This window comes from Labrus bergylta, chromosome 8, assembly GCF_963930695.1.
Source record: "Labrus bergylta chromosome 8, fLabBer1.1, whole genome shotgun sequence".
NCBI lineage: Eukaryota > Metazoa > Chordata > Actinopteri > Labriformes > Labridae > Labrus > Labrus bergylta.
Window position 1 is genome coordinate 22682145 of NC_089202.1, and position 23309 is coordinate 22705453.

At 39.1% G+C, this 23309-nt stretch overlaps 1 protein-coding gene across 1 annotated transcript; it reads left to right on the plus strand.

Moving 5' to 3' along the window:
• Positions 1 to 13547: 13547 nt before the first annotated feature.
• LOC136179815 (putative C-type lectin domain family 20 member A) lies at positions 13548 to 14826 on the plus strand (the record flags this gene model as incomplete). Its single annotated transcript, XM_065957933.1, has 2 exons — positions 13548 to 13935; positions 14495 to 14826. Coding segments are annotated over exons 1-2 (705 nt in total), but the record flags the coding sequence as incomplete, so codon positions are not given.
• Between the last annotated feature and the right edge of the window lie 8483 nt (positions 14827 to 23309).

The following is a 23309-nucleotide window of genomic DNA, read 5'->3' on the forward strand; positions in this document are numbered from 1 at the left end:
TTGTTGTCAGAGAAACCAGCACTTCAACATAGCATGTTTCTTTAACCCTCCTACAACCCTAGGATTTGTGTCACACCTTTCAACCTAACATCCCAGAGAAATGCTTGAATAAAGACTGCCATAGCAATATTATCTAGTGATGCATAATTCCAATTTTTATGGATACTATTATTAACTGCAGTCCTCATCATGCATAGCAAATATTCATTGTGTTTCTGAAAGTTAACCCCATAAATGCAAGTTTTTGATTTTAAAGTAAGACTTAAATGAGTCAGAAAACAGTGCGTAAGAATCACAGAGTGCAGAGGATCAAAAGGTCCGCTCCAGCAGAGGTTGAAGCAACACCAGCTGGTGATGAGAGGGGGGAAGATCTGGTCTGTCCAATGGGGAACAACCTGGGAGTGGAAGGCAACACGCCCAGTGCATTCTGGATGTTGAAGTATTTAAACTCTTTGGGCAGAAGGGAATTACATAACCCTTTTCTGGAATTTCTCCAGAAAAAGGCTATGCAAAACGGAAATCAACAACTTGTAGTGTGAGCTGATAAAGAATGTAGCTGTTCCGAACAAAGTGCTTTTTGAACCAGAGTGTAAACATGTTAACATGTTTGGCCAAAGAACTGCAGAGTTTTGCACTTCCACATTGGCTTCTTTCTTCAACACCGGAGGCTGCTTCTCAGCTTAGCTGCTTTGATAAAATGGGTAATTTGGTAATATGATTTGCATATGGAAAAAGCCTTTTGCCATTCTCCCGCTAACACACCCACACTCTAATCTATTTAGAGGATTTACAGCCAAGAGTTTAGACGTGATAATCAACAGCCTGGTTTTAAAGCTGTAAGTATCTTGACTTTATGACGGCCAGGGAAGACATGAAATGCAGTTTAATGATTCATGATTCATGATTTTTTATTTTTTGTCAAGACCAGGGAAAGAGGGCAAGCTTTAAATGCAAACTTTTAAAAATCCAGTCAAATGTTTTTTGTCCTAGATTGACTTAAGTGTTGACATCAAAATGTATTTTCTATTATAAAAAAAATACTCCCAGTTTGGATTCATTCATGGAATCATTTTACATTACTAAAAACAAAAAAGACCATTTATATATGTTTTTCAGTATTTTATGTCTTACATTTAAAAACTTCTATACAAGGGTGACACATGTTTTATTTATCTGTCTGAAGAATGCCGTGTATCAATCACTGCTGCTTTAACAGAAATCAGTACAATCTTAACAATCGATACTAAACTGTAAAAGTAACTGACAAATGGTCTGCATGTTGAGTGCAAATTACAAATGTTAGAGCTGCATTTTGGACAAGAATTAGACATGGGGCAGTTCCTTGAATTAAGAGGTACATTGAGAGTTGCAGTTGACCAGAGGAAATGAAAGAAAGTCATGAATCACCTCCTAATCAGCAAGGCACAGAAGTATTTTGCAATTTTCAGAAAGATTCTTGTGCTGAAGAAAACAGGACCTCACAACTTTCTGCCCGTCAAAGGGAAAGGTCACTGTCGAATCCTAAATTTCTGTCTGTTGGCAAGACATTTGCTGATCTATTCTTGTTTTTTTTTACTGCCCAAAGATGACAAAAACAGTCTTGCTTCCCTTTATCAGAAGTGTGTTTTGGTTGTATCTACCAATTTTATAAACTTGAGGCAGTCTCTGAGAGAATCAAGGCGTTCAGGAGTATTGTGTGTTAGTGGAGGTTATAACTGTGTTTTCCGCATAGCGAAGAAAAGAGACACACCCTGGACGGATTAAACTACCAAGTGGAAGCATTGGACGAGGGGTTCAAGAACTGCGTCTAGGGGTAACCCACAGGTAATGACAATGATTTTACCAATGGTGACTGATGTAGTTTAATTAGATAAATACATTTTTTTTACTTGCAAAAAAACAAGCCCATGATAACTCTGAACCATTGATAGTTCCCAGAGAACAAAAGCAAACCATCTTAAGTCTTTAGACACTGCTTGTTTTTAGTTTGATATGGTTTCTGTTGCCATTTCTATTCAGCACACGCAGCTTCAATTGTTCATGATTCATGATGTACCCACAGCTTGGGAAAAAACTAACTAAAAGTCAAAGGTACAGCTTTTCGGCAGCAATACTTAAATAACAATTTTCGCAGCATCTACCGCTTTCTGCTGCCAGTGATCATCAGCTGTTATTGAAATTGGGTATATGTTGCACTGGGCTCATTAGCATGGAAAAATGCTAATATTAAATGTAAATTGTTCTCGATTTAAATTCATGCAAACTGCACAAGATCCCTTAGACATAATTTGCTATGCAGAGCAGTTTAGGGCAACAATAAACCATTTACATGAGCAGGGCTTTTGTTATTTGTTTAGGTGTTATTTACTCACGTTGAGCAGCCATAAATGCTTTGTCATACCTGGCAACTTAAAATAACTAAAACCATTTTTTGATATACTGTACACATTGACCATACCAGTTATCTCCTTTTTCAGAAGTAAAGATGAATCGTTTCATGTCATTGATCTTCCTCTTCTTCGGTAAGTTCAGGGGCTTTATTTACCTAATCTAATTGTTCAGAGTAACTGATTGGTTTATTGATTTTAGATTGTCCACATATCAGCACCATGATGTCCTGTTACTTCTCAGCCAACAAGTACATCAGACTTTTGTTCAATATTACGATCAAATTTATCAATCAATTTTAATATAGCTCCAATCCATAACAAATGTTATCTCAAGACACTCAAGACATAAAAGAGCAGGTAAAAGATGCTACTCTACTCTTATATTATCTAAAAAGACCAACAACAGCCTGCTTTCATTTGATGCTTTTAAGAGGATGTCACGTATATTGGGAAACAAGTAACTGGAACCCAATTGCAGAAAAGAAAAATACTTTTTAAAGAGGTTAATCTTTAAAATCATTAATAAAGGTTGAATAAATTAATAATTTAAAGTAGACTCCAAGTAAATTTGAGATTCTTTACATCAGGGGCGTGTCCAGACTTTTTGGACTGGGCTGGGCCAATTGGTGTACTGACTTGGGCCTGAAGTTTGTGCACACAGCTGAATGAAGAGCATTCCTTTACCCCTCCTGTCTGCACTAAATGCATCAACTTTTAAGTAACACAAGATAATATCAACATATACATCTTCTTACCTTAATTCTTCAAGGACTCAAAACAATATGTATCTCCAAGTCACAATTTAAAGTATTGTAAATTGTTAACAAACATCTGCATACAGAAATGAGCTATGAATATGAGCCGCCTGTTGCAACACAGCCTGAAGAGAGGATCTCAACACCTCAGGAATGGCAAATAGACAATAATAGTAAAGGATTATTGTAGATACTGTAAAAACTCTCCACCTCATGTAAGTTAACCCATCTGTTACATAATGACATATTTTATCATCATGTTTATCCCTCAGCATCTTTGCACTATCCACCACTGTACTATTGTCTCATTTCACTAACAAAGACCACACCAAGAAAATATTGATTTAGAAGATTTTCTTACAATATGCATGATCGAAACGATGAGCGAGGTTGGATGATCAGAAGATTGAGGGTGGATGAATGAAGGGGATGAAGGTTAGGGTGGAGGGAAGAAGGGATGAATGTAATGGTCGAAGGGATGGAGGTAGGTGGGTTAAGAGTTGAGGGACAAAGAGATGGAGGTCAGGGTGAAGATATGTGGGATGAGGGATTAGGGTAAAGGTAGAGGGATGAATGGATAAATGTAAGAGGCGGGAAGTAAGTTGAAAGATAATGGACTTGTAGGTACGACGTGAGGAAGCCAGAGGGGTCGAGACTCTAGGTGGTGAAGCCTTCTCTTCATTGCTGTCTGTATGGACACTGTGGTTCCTTTATTTAGATGAAGAGAGAAGTGAAAAATCACAGAGGGGTTTGGGGGGAGGGATGTGAAATCAGCGACATAGGAATGGAAGTAATTAAGGCGTGCTCAAATACGTTTGAAACAGAAATGGGTTGTGTTGGAGGCGTGGTCTTTGTTGCTGAACCAAATTTAAAAAATCTATATTTAGTCTTGAACATATTACGGGCCATCCGTACCGTGCCAAAGCACACTTCAACCCTAAAGTCCAGTTCGTTTGGTCAATGTGACCGCTCCGTGTACATTTCCTTGGCTTTGGCACACTTCAGAGAGGTGCGCTTCGGCACGGTACACTTCATGCACGAGCACAAGCACGCGGGTACACAACGCTGATAGCCTTCATTATGGAGAAATCCGGAGTTTCATGGCTGTATCTGACTAAAATGACTTAACATAAGCTACAAAGTAGCTGTCATGTTCTCTGAGTTGTTCTCCGATGTGCGTGCTTCCTCTCTCTCTCTCTTTCCCTCTCGTCTGCTCTCTCATCTGCCTGTTTGTTAACTGAGCACACTTCATAATAACATGAAGCATGCATGCGTTGTATAACAACATTATGTACAAGAGGTAATCGTGCTTAAGCACGGATAGTCCTGTGTAGTGAAACCGCAGGCCGTGCCGGCCAGTGTGGAAAGGTACAGATGGACAGTATGACCGCGCCCTTAGTCTTTACTTATTTTGTGTTTATTGTTGATATTTAATGTGTCTTTTTGTAAAAAATGTTGTACAGAGCACAGTTCACACAAGTCAAATTGCTTGTGTGTGTGAGCATACGTGCGAATAAAGCTGATTGTGAATATAAGTTGTGACCTCTGAGCAATGTTTCCTGATCTCTACTCACTGTCTGGTCAGTGGGTCAAGGATCTATTGCAGGACACCTTCGTAAAGCTTGAGGAGAAACCCAGCATCTAAAATACAGAGTTTAACTTCTGAAACACTGCAGCGTGGTGTCTGTAACACCAAGATTGTCTGCAGACTTCTTTCTAAGCCAATTGTTCTACAAATTATTATAACCTTTATTTAAAACAGACAAAATATCTAATGATCATATATATGCTCTCTGTCATTATTTCCCAGGACTTTGCATTTCCTCAAGCAAAGTCCTACATCAGTTCCATTACATCGATCTAAAGTTGAACTGGTTGGATGCTCAGCATTATTGCAGAGAGAAATACGACGACCTGGCTACCATCCAAAGCATGGAGGACATAATCCAGCTGAAAAACCAAGTTCGAGTTTCGGGAAACGCATGGATCGGACTTAGAGATGACCCAAATTCTTGGTTCAAAGTCATGGGCATTGACGCCAATTCCTGGAGATGGTCGGTAACCGGTGAAACGAGCCAAAATGGTTACCAAAACTGGCATTACAAAGAACCAAATAATATGTATTTCGAGTACTGCGTTGACATAAATGGTGCCGCAACATGGAATGATATGAACTGTGACGCGTTGCTGAGTTTCGTATGTTATACTGGTAAGAAAATGTGTTTTGTTTTTTAGTTACTCTGACCCTCTGACCTTACCAATCAATTAATCAGGTAGTCCATTTACAAGGATATTAAATAGTGATGCACTCTTAAAAAGCTTCATCCAAATAATATCTGTAGAAATACTCAATTGTTATATTTAACGTAAAAGATCCCATATCTAATTTCAATTTCACCCTTCATGTCGTCAGTCTGTGAAACCTATAGAGAAGCTTTGCATGATTTGCAGCTCAAAATAAAGGATTTATTTATCTAATACTGGTGCCAGTAAAAACCCTCATTTTAGCCTTTGCCATAAACAGTTTGTTTCAGCCGATGTCTCTTTAAGACGCCCCTCCCATGCAACCTCCACACAGAAAAGACACAATGACCGTGCAGTACTGATTAAAGTTGATCCGCCTCAATTAATGCAACTTTCTGTCCAAATTAATGAATTATTGAACCTTATAATAGGCTAAGCCAGTGCAGGCATATCTTGGTTACCAGGGTGACAACTTTTGCTCTGTAAGCCCGTCACCTTGATGGCCCAATGGCCTTTTTGAAATTTCAGATATTTTGAACTGGGAGCACTTAAATGCTTTGTGTCCTTAATAGTATCAGAGTGGAGCTTTTCATTAAACATACCTGTCAAGAAGTGGATTGCATTCAATTTAATTATTTTTATTTAACACTTGCTTCACTTTATTGCAGAGACGGGAGGATTGAAAACCTACGTGCACATCTCAACCCCGCTATCATGGCCCGATGCTCGTGACTACTGCAGAGAAAACTACAAGGACCTGGCTCTGATTGAGAGCGAAGATGAAAACACAAATGCTTACCAAGCAAAAAACTCCTCATCTACTGCTTGGATTGGTCTGTACAGAGTGCCATGGGCTTGGTCTGATAACAGCAGCAGCTCATTCACAAATTGGCTAAGTGGAGAACCAAATGGTCTAAATGAATACTGTGTGGTTGAGATTCCTGGACATCTGTGGGTAGATGTTACCTGTGCTTCTGAGCGCTCTTTCATCTGCCAAGAAGGTAATAGTTCAATATATCACAAATTAGGCAATATACCTCGACAGAGAGAGATGCAGAACTTGATATCAGCTTTGACTTAGTTGTATGCAAGACCACAGGTTGAGAGCCAAATATAATCAGAGCAAGCTTAAATTCAGGGCAACATTACAACTGGAGTAGGACATTGCTTTCAGAAGCATGAGTCTCGCTGGCTGTGTTGTCCGAGCTGTATAAACATGGACGGGACAGCCGGCTCCTCCCCTGGGGTATTAAAGCTGTTTTAGTCAAGGACTAAGGAGAAAAGAGAGGATAACAAAGCCTACTCACTGCTGATTTGTCACATAAGAGTTTTTAGATCACAGTCATTCTGTGTAAATGTACAAGCAATGTGAAGCTACGAGCTAACAAAAATGTGCGAGCACAAGCCTGCTAACACAAACATGAAATTTTGTTCCAGCAGCTTGTGCTTGTGTGTTGCATTTGATATCAGTGTTTCCAACACAATAGACGATACCTGGGCAGGCCGCCAAAGTATATTTCTGGCCACCCAAGTATATTGGCGACCTTTTTTTATTTCATTTTTCATTTATTCATAAAATTGCTGCATGAATGATAGCACGAGAACGGGGGAGAAATAGAGCGTGCAAGAGAGTGCAGGAGCTTGCAATTTGCCTCACGGCTCCGAGCAACAAAACTCCTGTTAAAAAGCAAAATCACAAGAGCAGAATCCCATCACCTTCAAAGAAAGAGAGAGAGAAGGCCGACTGTCCGTACACCCTTCTTGTAAATGCAGCGATTGCCTTGCTCTGATGAAACTGTTGCATCTTATGGCTTTCTTTTAAAAATGTTCATGTACTGCTACTTGCTGCTGATGCTTGTAAATTACGGAATATCGAGTGGAACTTTTCAAAACGCGAGGCGAACTCTGATATAAATACAAACCTAAAATTAAAATATACCCTAAGAGTAGAGTAAAAAAACTAAAATATGTTGATTATGTGAGGGTTGGTAATTTCCTCCAGATACACTTTTTAAGATTTTGGTTGAAATTGTCTTTTGGTTCTGACAGAAATGAATAATTAAGCTGCCCTGAAAAAAACAAAGAAAATCTGTCATCTGTAGCAATTGTAAGTCTCTAAAAATTTCGACCATTGTCTGACAAGAGGTACCAATCTGATGAACCAATCAGACGCCTCCCTGTCTCCCTGCTCGTTCTCTACCCATTGCGTGCACTATCCCACACTCAAAAGGTGTCACCGATGACGGCGTTTATACTGTGAGTTAACTTACCGCAGAATGATACATGAGATGATTTAGTTTCTGCACAATGCAAGAGATGAGCTGAGGCCCACTTCTGGAGCAAGGTCAGCGCTCATGCATGTAAGTGAGGGGCGTGGCTTTTGAGGGAGCACAGAGGGGAGAGGGTGTGTGTAGACGGGGCACTGAGGGAATGCTACTTTCAAAATCATGCTAGTTTTTCGAAAATTGCCAACCCATCCTTTAATAGATGTTGTATAGCTCATTTTAATGGTTTTTATCTAAATGTGCTTCTCTTTGATTTGTCATTATATGTTTGTTGATTGTCTAGATCCAGAATTTAAGTCTGTGATAAGGATGGAATTTCGGACAGCCGCTGACTTGACAGATCCAGCTATCAACGCAAAGCTTCTGGCTCAGGTGAACCTCCCTTTTAGTTTCTCCAGTTTCTCTACAGTGGGTTCATCACCAGGGTTATGAAACTTCCAAATTGTCACGCTTCAATTCAATTCCTGGGTTCACGATTCAGTTCAAAATTGACTTTCACTTCAAACTGATTCCAGATTCACAATACAGTCCCAATCTGTTACAAAGGGGTTCTTATTTTAGGGTCGACTTCAGTCTGCTGTGCACTTTATTATTTGAGAGTCACATTATTATTTCAACATAAGAAGCTCAATAAAATGTGCTCAAGATATTTCAGCTATTATATCTGTTACGTTTTTATCGGCTGAACACACAGAGGAGAGCCTAAAACAAAGATAAAAAAAATGTATTTGTCACTTGCAGAATATGAACACAATCTGTGGGCTTTACACAGCTAATTAAATATCTTAAGCTTGCCAGTGACATAGTGATATTGTTGATGGTGCTACTCGAAGCTTGCTTTCAATGAAAACAGGATGGACCGAATGCCCTGCTGCTCCATACTAAGTAGAGGCACTATGTTAGTATGACAAACAAAGCCATACATTACAGACGCTGAGAACTAGTTAATGTCAACAGCTCAACTGTCTAGCCAGGACCGAAACACCTCCTGCTGCATCAGTGTACCAAGGAACGTGGAGAGGGTGCACGGAGGGGAAATGCTAGCAGGCGCGTTTGTTGTGCTCAAACTGGCTTATGCTGAAAACATACTTGGGACAAGCATGTTTCTGAATTTTGTTTGTTCTTCCTCAGCTGGATGTGGAATTGAAAAGGTATGGACTGCCTCAGACCAAACTGAGATGGAAGATTCGGCCCAAAAAACAGAAAAACAACAACAAAAAAGAACTTCAGTGCACTGGGGGTTCTTAATTTCTTTTCCCAGCCAAACACAAAGTCAGACCAAGGCCGCCCATAAGGAGGGAAAGAGGGGAAAGTTTTCTGGGGCCCAGTTACAGACTGCATACTAAGTAAAGGCAGCAGGATTTAAAAAAGTGAATAGCAAAAGAGTTTCTAAATCAAGTCAAACTTCCAAAACCATAATGACTCATAAAGAGTGCTTACATTTGAATTCAAGACGTTTCCAACATCAAAAGGTTACCTCTTCTCGATACCACATTTTCATATGGAAATAGAAGCCTTAAAGAAACATCTAGATGTTGTGCTTAGTTGGTTGTTATTGTTGTTGGGTGTCTACATTTGGGCTTTGGTCTCTGTGTAGTAACGATGGTGTCTTGTAAGCCTGTTTGGGGCTGGACACATTGTTTATGAATGACACAATAATCAAATCAAATTAGAAGCTTTCCAAAAGTGAACCTGCAGATGTGATTTGTTTCCAGCATTGGGCAATGGCTGGTGATAACCATTAATAACAGAGAAATATGCAGTTTTGTTGTTTTGATTAACAATAAAATCAATCTGGTAGAGTTAAGAATGGACTCTTATTAATAATAGTAGCACAAACTCCCTTGTTTCTTCTTTTGTGGTACTTTCAATATATTTTTGTCCCCTTACCTATTTCCCTGTTGGGTAGGTTTCCTTTATATGATCAGATATAATCCTTATACTGTACTTCCCCTTTCTGTAATTGTTTTAATCCCCATCAATGTTTTAATTCCTTCCTATACTTGTCAAGATGTCAATGAACTACCATTGAAAAATAGTTGTTTTGAGAGTGATATCTACTATTAGCCTAAAGTAACTGCACGCTCGTGTATTTATATATATTTAGGGTTTCTGGGCCTTTCTTGAACAGGACAGATGAAGAGAAACAGAAAATGTGTTGACGAGAGAGTACGGTATGATATGCAGTAACGGGCTGATGCCAGATTCAAACCCATGGCCTCTGCAATGAGGACTACACCCTCTGCACGTGGGGCCGGCTTCATAACCGCCAGGCTATTGGCACTCAAGCTAGTGTACTTTGCAATGTATAATTACTTTTGGTGTAGGATCTGGTGGTGGCAATATAATTAACATGGATTTCATGTTTTTATTTTATTATTAGATTTGCATAGCTGAATGTATAGTTTAATTTGTCAAACCCCGCCCTCCTTAGTTACTTTTACTATAAAGACTAAATTCCGTTATTGATGTTTTGCTGCAGTTTGTGCTGTTGTTTGATTTCCCTTGTAGGAAGGATTTGGAGCAATCAGTAAAATAAGATAATGGTTTTGTTTGCTATATATATTTATCGTGTTACCTTTCTGTATATATATTCAGTTAATGTTTTGCCACAGTTGAACTTGTGTAAAAATAAAGTATGTTGTTGTTTTGATGTGTGTCAAAGAAAATAAACAATGGTTATTGGTGAAGACAATCACTTGTGACAGTGTCTTTCCCTTCCAATCAACACAACACTTAAGTCCACATTACACGATTTTATGCTGCTATCTCACACTGAGTCTAAACTTCGACTTGTGAAGAGGGTGAATATCATCCGATGTGTCCTTGGAAGGACACTTAACCCCAAGTAGCTCCCACTGGTTTGTCGGCAACGTATGAATGTGTATGAATGGGATTAGTTACTTCTGATGGCCACATAACAACCTCTGCCATCAGCGTGTGAATATGTATGAATGTGTAGGTGTGATGTGGTGTAAAAGCGTGTTGAGTAGTCAGAAGACTAGAAAAGCGCTATACAAGCTCAAGTCCATTTACCAAGTCCATGCATAAAGAAAATTACTAGCAGGCTTTTGCAAAAAAAAAAGCCTTAAAAGTCTGTTAAAGCATAAGCCTGACAGGGCAAATAGCTAGTAAGAGTTTAAGATTTTTGGGGTGGCAAATCAGATTGCCACCCCTGTGTACACACCCCTGTTTAGTACACACCAAGGTATTAGCGTTCCCATTGTTGCTATGTTAGCCTATTACAATTATTATTATTATTGTTTGTCATCAAATGTTTACTGAAATTAAATTACACAAAACATGAAATACACAAGATAGAGCAAATGACACAACATGCAAAAAATAAAAATTGGCTACAACTAGTTATAGAAGCATGTTATATATTACCATATAACAATAAGACAGCCTTTTGTCCAGAACATAAAAAAAACAACAACAACATACCTTTTGGGCTTATAGTTCAATCAACCATCCCCAACCCCCCACCCCAGAACCTGCAGGATAATAATAGTAAAAAAAGATATTGTTAGACAGTGTCTATATCAGAGTCATTATCTTCTCCAGAGTCCTTTTTTTTTAACCTTTGTCAAACTATTGTTTACAAAGCTGGTCGCACGGTTGTAGACATTGGCTTTGAGTTCAAGGAGCATGATCCAAATTTTAGAGAAAGAATGAATTTATACAAGGTCAATGGTATGACAAAGAATATGCCAAAGGCTGAATGTATTTATGTTTGCATTTTAAGCAAGCAGCAACCTCCAGAGTTATATAATGAAGCCAATGCGGAAGTGAAAAAAACTGCAGTTCCTTGGGTGTTCACTTGTGGCTTGCTCCAAAAGTCCCATACACACCCCATGTTATAATGTCCATTTAGACATAAGAAACAAACATGTTCACAGCCTGGTTTGAAATAAAAAAGATTTTGGTCTGAATAGTTGATGTCTTTATTGGCATACGATGCATTCTGACTGACAGGCAGGATTGCTGTAGCTGTTGTCATGAGGCTTAAGGCCCACTAAGACTTCATCCTGTGATTTAATAACACCTCAGTGCAGACCAAGCCTTCGTCCAAGCCAAAGTGACATTCGTCTTGGTACTAATTTGGATAATGAAATATGTTAAAGCCCTATTTGTGCACAGCACCAGACACTCTGAGACAAGTGCTGGATCATTCCTTGGAGAAACAAGCCAGTCCAAGCTTGGTGGATTTTCTGACCGTAAATCCTTGATCTGAATGCTGGGAATACAAGTGAGTACAGTTTAATTTAAAGACCTTTTTGTGCCCTGCCAACTAAAAGAATATGCTCCTTACTGTTTGTATAATAACTATTTTTATTTTAAGCCGTAGGATTTTAAGCCTTTTATTTTGAAAAACAGACATCATCTACGCATGTTTACCTTTAAAAAAACATTCAACTATATGATTGCAAATGTATACAAGTCTCAAAACAAGTATATAAAACTAAAAACGTATTTTCGTAATTTTATTGTATCAGATATGCACTTTGATTTAGTATATGTAATGCTGTCTTCACATTTATTAATGTTTTGTTCTGTTTCTTATTTTCATGTTGTTTCTTTTACTTTTCAGTGAAGTCAGAGATGGATTTGAGATTGGCTTTACTTTTATCCGTCTTTGGTAAGAGCTTTAATCTTTTTAATCATTGTATTGTTGATTTTTTAAATTCAGTTTCCAGTTTTTAAGCCACTAAACTGTAGATAACCTTTAAATATCCATTTAACCTTTATTCATACTCGAGAGCTCATTGAGAGGGAACCCTCAACTACAATGACATCGAGTCATTACAGGAACAATTAAAAGATTTTAAAATAAATCATTAAACGAACCAGAAGAAAGATAAATACAAGACTGCTAAATCAATAGCTAAGACATTTAAAAAAAATAAGTAAATGCTATAATGTTAGAAAAAAAATAAAGTGAGCTCAAGAATAATAAAATAAAATAACAAAATAAATATAAATAAATGAAACAAACTTATGTTACAAAAAGAGGTTTGGAGGTTTTAAAAATAGGTTTCTAAAATCCCACAAAGGTAAAAGTTCATTTTCCTCAGGGAGATATAGGATCTTATTCCAAGAGTCCGGTGCAGAATAAGAAAAAGCTGATTTTCCCAAAAGGTATAAGTTAATTTCCCTCAAGGAGATGTGATATTAATATACATTTTATTTAAAGGCACCTTTCAAAGCACTCAAGGTCACCTTACAAAGCAGAGATAAAAACAACAAAGTAACAATACATCGATAAAAGTTTAAAAAGATGTGTTTTGAGATGAGATTTAAAAACGGAGAGAGTCAATATTACAGATGTGTAATGTGATTTTCTTTATTGCAAAGTAAGATTTTCTGCAGTTCTGATCTGACTTGAGGATCATTCAACAGTAACTGCTTTGAGAACCCAACCGTGTTGTACAAGTTACAATGATGTGTATCATAGGGTCACCAACACTAAGAAGATTCACGTGTGACACGCAGGGCTGAAAATGTGCAAAAGCTCTCAGATTTTGTCAGACTTTTGAACCATAGTGTTCATTCAGATACGCAGACAAAAGTTCCAGAGGAGGATCGATGTTATGAATAAACGATCTAATACTTTAAATAGTATTGAAAAGTTACAGCAGTTTAAATGGCTTTCTTACTAAATGGCAAAAATGTGTGTACATTTTGTACATGGCTCAGGTAATTGGTAAGTACTTGGTTATTTTTTTTCTCTCCCTCTTATATACAATATGTTCACATCATGTTTCTAAAGAAAACAGATTGAAAAGCCTTCAGAAATGATTCAGACTAGCAGATGCAGACATTATTTTTGCATCATAGTTTGCTCTTAATCATACTCCACAGGATTTTGCAGCCCTTCTCTTTACATGCATCGACAGTTTCACTACATCAACTTGAAAATGACCTGGGCCGACGCTCAACATTACTGCAGAGATAAGTACACCGACCTGGCTACCATTGAAAGCGTGTCTGACATTAGCAGGCTCAACAGACCTGGCATCTCAAAAGCATGGATTGGACTACATGACGATCCGGAGGCCTGGAAGATGACTATGGGCAATGAAACAATCTCCTGGAGATGGTCAACTACTGGTGTAACCAGCAAAACTGGTTATTACAGCTGGCAAATAAATCAGCCAGATAACGGTCCCAGAGCAGAGTCTTGTGTGCAAGCAACAGCTGATGGTAAATGGGATGCTGTGAACTGTTACCGACGATGGTATTTTGTATGTTACACAGGTAAGATCGATTTTACATGATTTTAAGAGTTACTCTGAGCTCCAGCGTCTTTTTTCCATCATTTTCAATGAGTAGAGAGCTTTTGCAGCAGAAAACTGCCGCCTGGAGAAAAAGCGCAGCACCTCGCATACTCAGAGTGTTCCGCCTTTTTTGTGCGACCGCTCCGAGCTCTCAAGTTGAAAATCTTTCAACTTTTCAAAAAGGCGCAGTTGACGTCACCTGCACTCTTTTCCAATTGTTTGATATTCCCTGTAGTTTTGCTGCCTATAGATTGAGTCTTGTACCCACATCCTCTTTGCTCTGTGTCTGATCGGGTAAAAAACAATCTCAAATATAAAACATGCAGTAAAAAGTAATGGAGCAGTGTCGGTCTTACAGCGGCCATCATCAACAGACTGTTGTCATAGAGACAGGAGGGACGTCCGGCGCTTTTCATCTACTAATCAACACATAACCGTATATAATGCTTAGAAGCACTACCAGGTTCAAGATACTTTATTTGTACCTGAAGGTAGATTTGACCATCTTCTCTTGATTTTTGACTTTTTTTGTATTATAGCTACAAGTCCTGGAAGCCAGAAAACATATGTCATGATCAGAAGAGCGGAGAATTGGAAGAATGCCCAGACATACTGCAGAAGACACCACACTGACCTGGCTATGATCGAGAATGCTGAGGAAAACTCAAATGTGATGTCACTACATGCGGGTACGGTGTGGATTGGCTTGTATCCAGAAGCATGGAGGTGGTCCGACAACAGTGACATCTCCTTCAGAAACTGGAAAGAGGAACAGCCATATAACTACAATGAGAAGAACTGTGTGATGAGTAATGAGCAATACCAATGGGAGGACCTAAATTGTAAAGCTGAACTTCCGTTCTGGTGCCAGGAAGGTGAAAACCATTCTAGTTCATGTTGCTACTTTTTAGTTTTTGAGTCAAAAATAATTCTCTCCTCCCTTGGTTGTCACATGTTTCTGTGTAGTCCCCAAACAGCACAGCTTGATGAAGTTGAAGTTTCAGACTGATGCGGACATTTCAGATCCAGCTATAAACGCAAAGCTCCTGCAACAGGTAAAACTCCATCCAGTTGTTTTCCAATCAAAGTCTGTGTACTGAAATGTACTGATTTGTCTGACCCTTCGATGCCTTACAAATCATGATGCCAATGGCCTAAATGCTGAATTCCCCTAATTCTTCAATGACTTCCTGCTTTATGAAAGTAGATTCTCAAAACACTAACATTGTGTTTAACAATGCCTTTCTAATTAAATATCTATTATCTCTCAGCTAGAGACTTTGCTTCGTGAAAGGACGGGACTGGCTCACGTAAAACTGAAGTGGAAGATTCAACCCAGAAAACAAGAGGAAGAGAAGGAGAAAGCCAAGGATCAGTGCACACTGAAGTGAAGGCAGGCTAAAGTTTTAAGCCTCTTTGGGTTCGGTTGAAGGGTAGCGTCATCAACTTATTTCATTGCAGCTTGTAAACAAAACATTTAATCTGGGCCCCTCCTCCTGGGCTCATCGCCACACTCACTGCAGGACGTAGTATTTACTTTTGAATGTATCCACTCCTAAACTCACCTGGCCGCTATCATTGGCTGAAAGAAACACACCAGCTCCCCACCTAGAAGCGTCCCGAGTCAACCAAAACAAACCAACAAATGAAAATCCGGGCAGAGTCGGGTCTCTGCAGACACAGTCACTACCTGTACTCACATGTATGGAGACCCAGAAGTGATGACTGAGTGACATGACTTTTTGTATAAGGCTATATTTTATTTTTCAGGAAAAAGCTACTGGCTCTTTCTTTCCTAACTTTCACTAAAGACAACACTTACGGGGTTTGCTGAAGGAAATTTTGCATAGTTTCAACCATATCTCTGTGTATCCTAGTGAGATAAATTGTACAAAAACATTTTCACTTATTGTACTCTGTCTCTATTTCATGAGTCTTGGTCATTGCTTTTGCCTAGATTGCAAACTAGCTAAACAACTATATCAGTGTATCGCTGTGTAATAAGTGGGATAATGAACAGTGGGTAGTTTGTTCATGTGGAAAAAAAAAACCTTCAGGTTGAGACAAGTCCTTGCTGCATCACTGTGTTGAGATCCTGCTGTAACATCCTGCTCACTGTGCATTAAAGGCACACAGGCCTGAAAGGCTAATGTGGACATGTTCCCAGGCTAATTTGGGCTGTGAGCTGCTCCACTTTTCAGAAAATGTGTGCTCAAACAGGCCGTTTAGAGAATTTCCCTTCATGACATCACAAAGGGCAGTAACCCCTCCCCGAAGTGAGTGACACTCCCACAGCTAGGTGTTTGTTCTGCCCTCTGAGTCTGCCTTCTCACTGTAAACAATAGGGCATGGAGCGAGAAAGCCAGAGCCACCCAATCCCTTCCAGAGAGGGGGCGTGGTCAGACACAGCTCATTTACATTTAAAGCTACAGAGACAGAAACAGCCTGTTCTGAGCAGGGCGGAAATAGAGGGGTTTAGAGGCATGATCAGAGTGGATTTAGAACAAGAATCCACAAGCTTTTAATTTATTTTAAAGGCAGACAAAAAAAAACATTTCATTTTATCTGCTGTATTTCATAAGGGCTACTTTGTTTGTAACAGAACCACTGTGCACATTATTAGCGCGTGCTAACACCTATCTGCTTTTCATGCTCATATTTACTGCTCATATCTTGTGTTTTGATACATGTTTTTGCTACAGTGAAGCACAGTGTGTTGCTATCTGTGTGAAATGTGCTGCAAAAATGAATCTTCTTCAGTGTAAATAACCGTAGACTGTGAGCTGAAATCTGCCACATTAATCTCTTTGTTGTGGTGTAACTTTTATGTAGGTTCGATATAATAAACAATATCAGTTTAAATTGTGTCCTTGCAGTGTGCCATTGTTCTAAAAACTGTTCAGTCAGGAATGTTAATCTCCACTTCATCCCACAAGTCAGGGCTAAAGTTTGGTTGCAGGCCGGATAACACAGCTGTAATGTTCCTAGATGTTCTAAATTGAAGAATCATTGCAACTGTGTAAAAAGTATTTCCGCTACTTGACGTGCTGTTTGACTTAAAGAGAGTCCTTAAAAACCTTCACAGTGTCTTTCATGCCATGGCTGCTTGTGTGACAGTGAAAATAAAGAGATATATTACACTAATAAACGAGCACCCTCGATGGTGCCAGGCTCACAGTTATGTTTTACAGCCTGTTGTAAAAACTAGAAAGGAAGGCTGAGGATCCAAAAGGTAGTCACTCATTTGGATCCTTCCCACCAGCTGTTGTTCAGGATCAATTGCTTTTCAGAAATTGGTATTCTTCTTTTTTAATGTGTGGCTCCAGTAGAGCAGCTTATGAAACTGGACCACTGAACACGGACCAGCTCCTTTATCGACAGGTGAAACTGTCCTCGCTCTTGACTTGTTTTCAAGGAGTGAACGGACACCTAAATCCCCTTTATCACTGTGCATGATGAGTGAGCAAGGTGTCTGTGCTAGTTTTGGCCTATAAAACAACAAAGATAAATCCTGATATAATTTCTTTCAATATAAATATAACAAATGTTTGATAGATCTATAATTACATCAGAAGACACGTGAGGCTAAAAGGGGCAACACCACAAACCTTTTCCACCATTTCAAACGGTATCACCCGTTAGAACACATCGAAGGAAAGAAATGACCAAACGTCCCAAACAGTTAGTGGACCCTCAGCAAGCAGCGGGCCAGTGAGTGTTACTGCCCAGCAGCAAACTGTCATATAAGCGTTTTCCAGCACTGTGCTTATGTTTGAGAAATGTTCCTCTGTTCAAGTGTAGTTTATCATGTTCTGACAATAAAGAAGGTTAAACCACAATTAACCATCTTTCACTCAGGAGCAAAAATAAACCTTTACATTTGAAAAAAAAAAAAATGATTTTACGCTTACCGTGATAATTATTGATATCAACTGATTACTTATTTTAATCTTAATAATCGCCCAGCTAGTGACAAGACCATAGACATCACTGAATATTCATCATCTTGTTTGCAGGGGGCGTGTCATTCCTTCTAATCACAGTAATAAAAAATTGAGTGGTGGTCTTGATTTAAAATCAGGAGTCCGCCGAGTCTGAGTCCGAGACAAGACTGAGTAAAAATGCTTTTGATTCCTAGACTTCCTTTGGTTTCAGTGGTGTTTGTTATCTATTTACTTGTTGTGTACTGTAGATATTGTTTGTTGTGTGTATGAACTGACCAGGTGACAAATGAGTTTCTCCCCTGGGGATCAATAAAGTTTTTTAATCTAATCTAATCTAGACAAGACCTTCAAAAAGTGGTCTCGAGACCAATCTTGAGACCAACACCGATTTCAAGTACTACAACGCAACGCCCAGACTAAAAAAAAAAATAGAGTCAGTGTGCAAAGGCCTTAATTCTCAACTTCTCACATTCCCATGAGCCTTAGCTGAACTATACAGACAAACGTTTGCGTAAAAACTATCTAAACACAGATGGTGAAAATAGCCTCGGCTTAACATCAGCATGTTAGCATTATAATCATTCTACAACTACAATTCTACAATTCACTTAGCAAACGCTTTTATCGCTTTTTTAAAAAAGGGAACAATGTCAGCTTTGAGTCTGATTGGACACACAGGTGCTGACAGGCATTGCACAGAGTCAAAGCACAACATTGACGGCAGTTCTTGAGAGCTCTAATCAATATAGAAACCATCTTATAAGTTATCATTATCAAACAAAAACCATCGTCATTACCATCATCATCATCAATAATATCGAGACCATCATCATTAAGTTAGTAGGTATTCATAAAGAGCTGGGTCTTTAGCTTTTTCTTAAAGGTGCAGAGGGACTCTGCAGATCGAATGGAGTTTGGAAGTTCATTCCACCACCGAGGGGCAACAGAGGAGAAGAGTCTAGTCAGCGTCTTAGGACCCTGTTCTGAAGGTTGGATCAGACGGTTGGGTGTGACAGTATTACTACATAGCACAGATGCACACAGATTAGGTAAGAACAGCCTTAGAGCAGTTATGGCAATAGATGCTATGCCTTGTTTTGTGAGAGCAAGTCAGTTAATCATATAACCCCCCTGCTGTCAGATATTACTGACAAATGGCTGAACAGTTAGCCTCCTATCAAAGAAACAAACGACTGAATAAATATTAAGATGGAGGGCAAAGCAAGAGTTGTGAATGATGTGTAACAGGACAGAGGAAGACGAGAAGTCGTGGGAGGACCGATGAAGGAGGAGAAAGGAGGACAGGGGGAGACAGAGCGGAGAGGGAGGTCCGGCAGAAGCAGCAGGCTGCAGGAATGTTTCACATGCCTGTCCTCTGGATGAACTCGCCTCCCTGGAGTGTGGGAGATACTGGGAGTAATTAGCCTCCTTTAACATTGGATCTGTGCTGCCTCAGAGCCTCACTGGGGTTAGCAGTGGCATTGAAGGAGATCAAGTGTATTTATATTTCCAAATAAAACAGCTTTCTTCTTCTGCACCACTTGCCTTTATCTCTATGTGTTTTGATTTTGTCATGCTTTAACATTCTTTATTAAAAGGTATTCTTTTTAATTTAAATGTGCATTTCAGGGCAGTTGTTTTCAGTAATTTCCTGTTGAAAAATGCTCTAAATTACAACTATTACATTGAAGTAGGGCAGATTTCCTTCCCCCCATCCATCCATCCACCAGTCTTGTAGCTGACCTACTTTATCTCCAAGCGGATTTAATTATGGATCCTCCAAATGGCAGATAATTCTCACTTAAAGTCAAGCATTAAGAATTGAAAAGGACGTGAATAAAGAGAAACAGGGTCTAAAAAGCATTGATTTTGTGAAAGGCCATGTGTTTTCAATCATGAAATGCCAATACTGGAACATCAGTGTTATCTGCTTTGCTTTGATGCCCTTTACTTCAACAGATGAGAGTCCTTTTATGGCAGACCGTAAATCCGGAGATAAAAACCTTCAGATCCAAAGGTTTACAGACCGTGCTAAATCAGCTGTTGACAAAATTCCTTTTCTTCTTATTTTCCATCTGAAAACCATTTAAGTTATGTTCTAAAAAAAAACATGAACTCGGAGCCTGAAACAACAAGAATGTCCCTCAGTTTCAAAAAATGTAGTTCTAAATGCACACTAAACCAGCTTTTCCTGTTAAATAATGATTATTTATTTAAAAATAAACGTCTAAGATAACTACATAAATAGGGGTGGTTGATTGTAAAAGCTGAAGATATACATACATAACTTAAATGGTTAACTAATGGCAAAGTCATTCTTCATCTGATCTCCAATTAAGGTGGAGGAGTTCTGCGTCGTTTCTACAACATAGCAAACTGCGTTGGTTCGCGTAGCCCTGTGCTTATCTCCTTCTTGAAAGCAAAATCAATTTTAAACATGTGACTGCGACATGTGATGCATCTTCACTAATGCTTCTTTTTCTTTCAACTATAAGAAGCATTGACTATCTTCTTGCACGTCATTGCCCGCTCCACATGTTGATCTTTCATTTTCTGAAATAAACACACACACAAAGAAATTATATTATTGATGGTTTCAGTGCTTCACAACCATATCAGCACATAAAGAAAAGGAGACTAAACAAACAAGGCACGCAACACAACATAAGAAAAAATGTTTCACCATTATCAGAAGTTTTTTTATCTGGTCTTTTTTCTTGTACAAGCATGGAAGATGCTGAACACATAACACACAAACTCACACACCGTTCAGTTAGCGCATGCGTGTGTGTGCCTGACGGGCGCACAGTTAAAAGCTACGTATTCCTTCGCTCTGTAACAGAGTTTGTCTAACTTTACAGCATAACAGACTACAGCAGGATGTAACATTACTAACATGAAGCTGCAGATTGTTGACACTAAGCCCTCCAAGCTGTTACCTGCAAGATGCAGACAGGAGTGAGAGACAACGTTTCTGTGTGACACCGAAAGTTGGCGGGAATTATAAAAAATATATTTTAAAAGACTATAATGTCTTCCCCTTTGTGAGTCTACATCGCAACACTTACACGCTGCCTTCTTTTTACTGACACTCTGCACAGGGATTAAGCGGTAGTGTTTAATAAAGGCTACATCATGTTTATACATTTTCCATCGATCCCGAGCCGTTGGGGCGATCCGAACACACCACAGATCAAGCCTGATCCGTTTCACTACCATTAATCACAAAAACGAACAGAAATAAATAATATACAGATGATCACATAGCATTGTGTTTGTTAAGATGATGTGTACTTACCGCTGGCCAGGTGCAACCTGTTTCCAAAACTTTGCTCCCAATGTTGCTTCCATGCGGCAAATTAAACGGCCCAGAGTTAAGCGGCTACACACGTGGCATGTGTTTTTAAGGGGACAGTAAATGAATGAACAGGTCTTACACACAGTGGAGGAAGCGTTAACATAATACAAACATTTAAAAAAACGACATCACCGACATGGGCAAGATTACGTCGATTAGAGGTTCTGAATGACGGTTTCAATTAATTGCCCTGCTCTATATGAATCTCCTCAAAAGAGTTACTAAGCATGGAAATGACTCGATTGCAAGCCCTGTGATTTGACCGCATCGCAACTGTTTTTAAAATGTTACATTAGGAAGAACACTAAAAGCCAGCATGATCAACTGCTGCTAAAAGAAAATTCAGCGCAAACTCCAACATAACACTTTTTAAGTCGCCATGGTTTTCTATAAACAAACGAGCGAGAATGTGGCGGAACCAATAACCGGTGATATAACTAGCATGACTGCTAACGAGCATTTGCGGGTGGAGTATTAAAGAGCTACACAGACACACCAATGCACAAGTACGCAGTGCTCACAATGGCTTAGGCCAATATGCCATTGCTACAGCGTACATTTGACGCAGAAATACAAACCAAGCTTAAGGGGGGAAGATGGTTGCGATGTGTAATGTCGGAGCCAGCATCCTGGAACAGCGATGTGTATGTGAAGCCCCCGCTGTTTGATTACACGTCATCGACAGCTTTGACACCGCCGTATGGCAATGTGAAACCACACACCCGGATACAATATTATGCCGGATGCAATGGCTAAAAAGCATGATGGCGTCAGAACTGCATTACGGCGCTAATGTGGAATTGCAGTCTGTAAGCAGGTGTACAAGTTCATACAAAAATTAAACCTTACCATTCTTCAGTGGGTTTCTGCCTTGTGTTGATAAGGATGAACAACATTGTGGAGCCAGTATGATCTTTTCTTTCCTAATTCTTGGGCAGAAACAAAAAAAAAGGGCACCATGAAAACTATATAACCTGCTCAAACTCCTTTCCTGTGGGAGAATCTTAAAACAGGGGCATAAAATTACACATTTAATTATATCTTATATTTAAAAAATGTTATATGTATTTATTAATTGCAAATTTTTCGTGAAAATATACTCAGTATAATAGAAGTTATCACTGAAATTCATGTTGTTATTTACGACAGTGATTTCGGACGCAGCCCTTGATTTTACCGCGGTTATTCATTTTTTCGGTTAGCTACAGCCCTAAGTGGAACCAAGACGTCTGTTCCCGCTCAAACTTCAGAGGACAACTCCATATTAGGAAATGTTCCGGTCACGTTCATTCATAAGTTAGCTAAATGCTACTCGCTCACAAAAATTAAATTTACAAGTCCTCACAAAGTGGCCGAACTACAAATACTACAGGCGTTAAGTTTGATATAAAATATAAACAGTAAATGCTGATAAATTTAACACATAACTTGAAGCACAGACGACGATTACACTTAATTAACATCTGAACAAACAGAGCGCAACCCACCCACAGCATTAGATCGTTTGCTTCTGTGAGATATCCAAAATGCACCGTGTTTAGTACAACACAAACAACAAGTAAAACAAACAAACGAAACCATGCAGTTGTTCGTCCCAAGTTAAAACGGGGCCGGTTTAAAAAAAGTGTGAGCCAGTGATGACAATAACCAATCAGACCTATTTAATTTTTTGTATCAGGCTGTAAACATGTTTATTAATGCTGTAATAACGGCCTTTTTGTTTTTGCCTGTCAAACCTATGTGACTGCCAGTGATCCCGGAGCCAGCCTCCTGTAAAAAAAAAGTTATTGACATTAAAAATAGGACGAATATTTTTTCATTTCAATGTCAATATATAGTCATTAGATATGTCTTAAATAGGGGAAGAAAACTAAAGTGTGAAGAGGAATGTATGAGGACAGTTTTCCGTTTGTTGAAACGACGTCAACGGCAGACGCATTTCGGCTGGATGTCACCACTTAACTGGGTCACTCGAAATACCGAAACACCTCCCCACCCGCCACGGTTTTGAGAGAAAGTCCGTTCTACGTTGCATTTTGGGTAATGTAGGCA